General features: G+C 40.6%; 1 protein-coding gene across 1 annotated transcript; it reads left to right on the top strand.

Moving 5' to 3' along the window:
- On the top strand, nucleotides 2,174–4,399 carry LOC18766958 (polyol transporter 5). Its single transcript, XM_020570672.1, has 3 exons — nucleotides 2,174–2,344; nucleotides 2,547–2,893; nucleotides 3,278–4,399. The coding sequence occupies exons 1-3, from the start codon at nucleotides 2,188–2,190 to the stop codon at nucleotides 4,355–4,357; spliced, it is 1,584 nt and encodes a 527-aa protein (XP_020426261.1). The 5' UTR covers nucleotides 2,174–2,187; the 3' UTR covers nucleotides 4,358–4,399.

Here is a 6,303-nt window from a genome sequence, read left to right as displayed (position 1 = left end):
AATAGAATTTGTTGGAGTTATTAGACTTATCAACATTATTTTTCATTACAGCTGAATGGTGGATCATGTATGGGACTGATGCACTAACTGTGAGAAAGTTAGCAATCAAAGTATTATCACAAACAACTTCCTCGTCTGCTTGTGAAAGAAATTGGAGTACATTTGCACTCATTCACACAAAGCAAAGAAATAGGTTGGCTCATAGTAGGTTGGAAAAATTAGTTTATTGCTACTACAACATGAAGCTTCAAATTCGAGATAAGGAAGCAGAAATAGATCATGTCGACCGTGGTGACCCACTAGATGTGTTTGATATTGCTGCTGAAGATGATGATACAGAAGGTAACCAACTTTATCAATGGATAAGACCTCTTCATTTAGATGATGATGAAGGCAACCCAGCTCCAAGAGTTGCTGAAGAAGCACGTAATGAAGGGATAAATGTAGAAAGAGTATTAGAGGAGGAGGTGGGATCTAGCAGCGTTGACTCTTTGGAAGAACTTTTGCGCCCAAGACCAAGAAATAAAGGAATTCCTCCTTCTTCCAATCCTACTCAACCACAAGATCCCGCCGATACTAATGATAGGTCTAGTACAAGATCAGGAGACTCGCCTACCACTGGAGGTGGGAATGATGAAGGATATAGTGGAGCTGGAGGTAGTGGTGGATATGGAAACTATGTTGGACCGTCTGCCGAATTTATGAGCCCCTTCACTGGTGAGGCAAACTTCACGCATGCAACACAAGATGAGGACCATGGGAGTAGGCGGGCAGGACCAAGAATTGGTGCCATAGGGAAGGACTATACTCGTAGAAAAAGAGGCAAGGCGATTTTGTCAAGTCAAGAAGATGATTCGTTATCTATAACTTCAGACTCTGTTGGAGTGGGAAGTAGTAACTATGATTATACTCATAACCAACCATTTCCCTACCCTTCATATCCCATTCCTCTTGGGAAGGAATCGAGCAGCTCATGGAAAGAATCTGAGACTCAATCTTCAAATGATTTTTCTCATGGACAGCGTCAACCAATCTCGGATCCATATGGGTGGCATGTTAACAATTACATGCAAAATTATTTTGGGGATTTATCATTCGATGACTACTCTTCACAATACACTTACTCTACACATAGAGATGATGAAGATAGTGAAAGTTTTGAACCTCATAGGAACTCTATGTGGTACTAAGTCATTTATGTATCATACCATGCAATGTATAAAATGTAAAATATTGTAGTAAATTTTTATATATAAATGATTGTGGTGTGTTTAATCTTCTTTCATTAATTACTACATATTTTCTACACTCACAGTGTTTGTCAGCTTGCTATATAATCAACTTAAATTAGTTAAATCCATCATGCAATGCATTTCCTTCCAATTTTTTGTGATAAACTAATAGATAATTGACTAAATAAGCATCCTCCAAAGTTTCAATAAAAATTTCCAAGTTTTTCTTACAATTTCCGTGGTTTTTATTCAATTTTTATCGATATCGATAATATCCCGATATTTCCAGCGAAATTTCCGTGTTTTTGGACTATCGATATTTTCGATATCACCGATATTTTAGACCTTGGTTGTATCTTAGGGAGGTTTTTGGGGATAAAAAGAAAATTCAAACATATATATTTGACTTGTTTTAAATATAATTAAGTATGTATTAAGCTATTAAAGTCCAAAAAAGTCTAATTCTTTATGAAAATACACATTAAAATATATGTACACTTTCAATTATGTTGTTGAACATATTTTTATTTTGATAATATATGTTTTTAGTACAAGCGATCGAGGAAGCGGAGAGTTTACAAAAATATTTATTGGGTGGAAGGCAGTTAGTTATGCTGCAACTTATCCTGAAGGCCACAGATCAAGCTGAATGGATCGGTCCATGAGGACCAACCAACCCCAATAATAGAAACCAGAATTTGATTGGCGCCACTAATAGAAACCAGAATTTGTTTCCAAAAATAAAACCAACGCAGGCACCAGCCCAAAACAACAGCAGCTCCAGCAAACGGATAGAAACCATACAACTTCTATAGGTTAGAGTTAGCTTATATATTCTCTTCCTCTCTCTCTCTCTTTCTCTCTCTCTCTCTCTCTCTCTCTCTCTCTCTCCCTCATCGCTTATCGATAAGTGATCACTCTCTCTCTCTCTCTCTCTCTCTCTCCAAATATCAAAATGGCTGACCGAAGAGTAGAAGACAGTGCTGTCTCCGGCCAACTCCAGAACGACCATCGTATTGCAGACTTTGATCCCCCACAGAAACCCAAGACAAACAAGTTCGCTATAGCCTGCGCCATTTTGGCTTGCACGACTTCAATCTTATTGGGTTATGGTAAGTATCCTTTACACCCTCAGTTCTTCAAAATTCATGAGCCAAATAAAATTTATTTTTTCTTTCTTAATTGTTGTTAGCCCCCGAAAATAGTCAGCATGAAGTTGGCGCTTGTTTTATTATTTTTAATCACAATCCTTGAGGGAAAAGTGCGTGAATTGTACTGGAGTGTGGGTTAATTATATTAATTTTGTGTACACAGATATTGGTGTAATGAGTGGGGCGAATATCTTCATCCAAAATGACCTCAAACTCAGCGACACCGAAATCGCAGTCCTTGCGGGCACTCTAAATATCTACTCCCTCATCGGCTCCGCCTTGGCCGGCCGAACCTCTGATTGGATCGGTCGCCGGTACACCGTTGTCCTCTCTGGAGTCATCTTCTTTGTCGGAGCTCTCCTCATGGGTCTTGCTCCCGGCTACGCCTTCCTCATGTTTGGCCGATTTGTCGCTGGAATCGGCGTCGGCTACGGTCTCATGATCGCCCCGGTCTACACTGTCGAGATCTCTCCCACGTTGGATCGTGGCTTCCTCACATCTTTCCCAGAGGTTTGTTTTGTTTCATTATTTGTCTCTTTACTTTATATATTTTTTTCTTTTTCGGTAATTAGATTCCACAAGTACCTCATGCTTTATATTTTGCTTCAATTTTTTTCCCTTTGATTTATACAAGTAATAATGATGAGGGGGATATGAACACATGAACTCAACTGCAGTTGTAATTACTTTAACCACTTGAGCTACAAAGGTTTATGTATATTTTGTTTCAGATTAATCAAACCAAAAAACAAGATTAATTAAGGAAAAAGAGTTGTGATTAATTGTGTATGTATATTTATTTTCGGACAGTAGGTGTGGAATTTTTACTAATTGATTAATTTGTTTATTTGAAAAAAAAAAAATATATATATATATATATATATATATATCTAGGTGTTTGTCAATCTTGGCATATTATTGGGGTACGTATCCAATTATGCCTTCTCCAAGCTCCCAACCAACTTGGGCTGGAGGTACATGCTCGCCCTCGGCGCACTTCCAGCGGTGGTTCTTGCCGTCGGCGTTTTAGCCATGCCCGAGTCACCTCGTTGGCTGGTCATGCAGGGACGGCTCGGGGATGCCAAGCGAGTGCTCGACAAAACCTCAACTTCCAAGGAAGAGGCTCAACTCAGGCTAGAAGACATCAAAGAAGCTGCAGGCATCCCCATGCACTTAAACGACGACGTTGTTCCGGTCACGAAACAAAGCCACGGCGAAGGTGTGTGGAGACAACTGATTCATCCCACACCGGCCGTTCTTCACATTTTAATCGCAGCCCTTGGTATCCATTTCTTTCAACAAGTCACGGGCATAGACTCTGTCGTTTTGTACAGCCCAAGGATCTTTGCGAAGGCCGGGATCACCTCTTACGAGCACACGCTACTGGCAACCGTGGCCGTTGGATTCGTCAAGACCATTTTCATCTTTATCGCCACGTTTCTCCTTGATCGGGTCGGACGACGCCCATTGCTTCTGACCAGCATGGGTGGAATGATATTTTCCCTTGTGTGTCTCGGTGCGGCGCTTACGATCATCGATAATCACGACAGCAAAATCCCGTGGGCCGTCGCATTGTGCATCATCATGGTGCTATTCAACGTTGCATTTTTCTCTATCGGTCTGGGGCCCATCACATGGGTCTATAGCTCTGAGATCTTCCCGCTGAAGCTGCGTGCGCAAGGAGTCAGTTTGGGAGTGGCCGTTAACAGGGTGATAAGTGGCATCGTCTCCATGACTTTTCTTTCCTTGTACAAGGCCATCACGATTGGCGGGGCCTTCTTTCTTTACGCGGGAATTGGAGTGTTGGCTTGGGTCTTCTTCTATACAATGCTTCCGGAAACACAGGGCAGAACCCTCGAAGAAATGGAGGTCTTGTTTGGTAAATACCATAAGTGGAGACAAGCCAACGCCATGCTCAAGACCAAGAAAGTTGATCATGGTGATGGCGATGAAAACAAGGGTCAAGTCAACTAAGAATAAAAATCAAGTCTACTGTAGGTATTGTATTGAAGTCTCACGGCTATCACAAGTGAATCGACATTTGCATTTCTTTGGAGGAATTTTACAATGTCGCTTGAATTGCTATGAATTGAACTATGATAACAAAATTGACAAAACTGAAATTACGGGGATAAAATTGACAAAATTGAAACTACATGGACCTTTAGCACTCTGAAACACGGATTGATAATGATTTATTATTTCAAAAATGGTTTAGGTTGCCCCTTTTTTTGAGAGAAAGTGGTATTTCATTCAACCCATGAGTAATATTATACGGTAAAAACTAGCATATGAAAACAGTGGCCTCATTAAAACCTTCTCGGAGAAAACCACATGGGATAAAACCCCCACATAGAAAAGAGTACCATCCATTCTATTAACTAAACAGAAGTGTCAATCACCTACTATAAGAATTAGACAACTCGAGGCCAATCCTCCCTGACGCCATATAGAATTCATAGAGGTTTGATATCCAACGAAAAACAAAGTTCCTCTGTACTAAGACTAAAAGGTGCAATACTGTGCGCCACTTCGTTTGGAGTACGGAAAACAATACGAGCACATGAAGACATTGCCTCAAGAGACGCTGAATCTCTTTCACAAGCACTCCCTCAGGAGCTAAACATCTTCTTCCTTTGAAAGCAACTGTAATGTAGTCAAATTCAACTACTAGAGGCAGAAGTGATGCATCTAAGGCAAAAGAGAGACCAACTTTGAGAGCATACAACTTAGTTGCCAGCACAGACAAGAGACTATGGGCATGCATAGCAATTGAGCCCACCATGTCACCATGTGAGTCATGTATGATCAAACACACACCCCAAATTCCATCCTTCGAATCCAAAGCACCATCCACATTAAGTTTTAAATTACCATCCTGAGGGGGGCACCAATGTCGGTCACGATCTAACAAAGAAAAACTACTATGATATAGTAATTGAGATTTAGAGCAATTAGTGAATGGTTAAACCTAACAACACTATCACTTCCATTTAGCTTTCAATAAGGAATTTTTTTAGGCTTATAACATAGAAAGGGCTTTTCCCAACCCACCTAGGTTATGGGCTAGCGCGCCCCTTTTTGTCAAGCTTTGATTTGATGCCAGCTGAAAAAAGGAGGAGCGCTACTAGTGAGGCCCGCTTCACATGAAAAAATTTACTAAAATCAAGGTTTTCCGTTCTGATTTTGGGGTATATCTCCGCTACTTTCCAAACTCTGCTTGCTTCAACTCACTTCACTTACAAAGCGCTTTTCCAACCACATACTCCTCAACATAATGGGGTTGCTGAGCTGAAACAACCATTTTTGCTCGTGCTAGTGCCCCCTTTGCAATATGAGATTTAATGTCATAACTCTTATTTGTATTTTATTTTTTATTGGTGCTGTTGGGGAATCAGCACTTCAGACAGAGTTGGCAAATATCATTCCCCACAACATCCCAATGCTTGTAGAATAAAGCATGCGTTCCATCAAGACCAGGAGATTTCATTAAAGCCATAAAATGTAATTCCAACCCCACATCTTCTCTTGTAAAAGGCAAATTGAGCTCACGTTCAGTCATTTAGGAGACATGGTTCTTGACAGAAGCAAAAATTTCATCAGCCATCACTACTATGTTTTAGTATTTGCGTGACGAACACGAATTCATCGCGCAAAATGCACTACAGTGACGGAGGAAAATATTCGTCGTGCAAAATATTGAAAACTGGCTCTACCAAATTTTACAAAATCGTGCAAAATATTCGTCGTGACAGAAATTTTACTTAATCGCGCAAAGTGAGGAAAAAAAAAACCCGGGTTTTTTGTTGGAGCCAAACACTTGCGCGGCGAGAAGAATCGTCTCGTAAGAAAACCTAGCACGGCAATAGGAGACTTTGCCGCGTAAAGGTGAACACAAAACAGTGGATCCTGTTAATTGG

This window comes from Prunus persica, chromosome G8 (genome assembly GCF_000346465.2).
Source record: "Prunus persica cultivar Lovell chromosome G8, Prunus_persica_NCBIv2, whole genome shotgun sequence".
Classification (NCBI taxonomy): domain Eukaryota; kingdom Viridiplantae; phylum Streptophyta; class Magnoliopsida; order Rosales; family Rosaceae; genus Prunus; species Prunus persica.
Note: the sequence above shows the minus strand (reverse complement) of the source record. Positions and strands in the feature narration are given on the sequence as shown.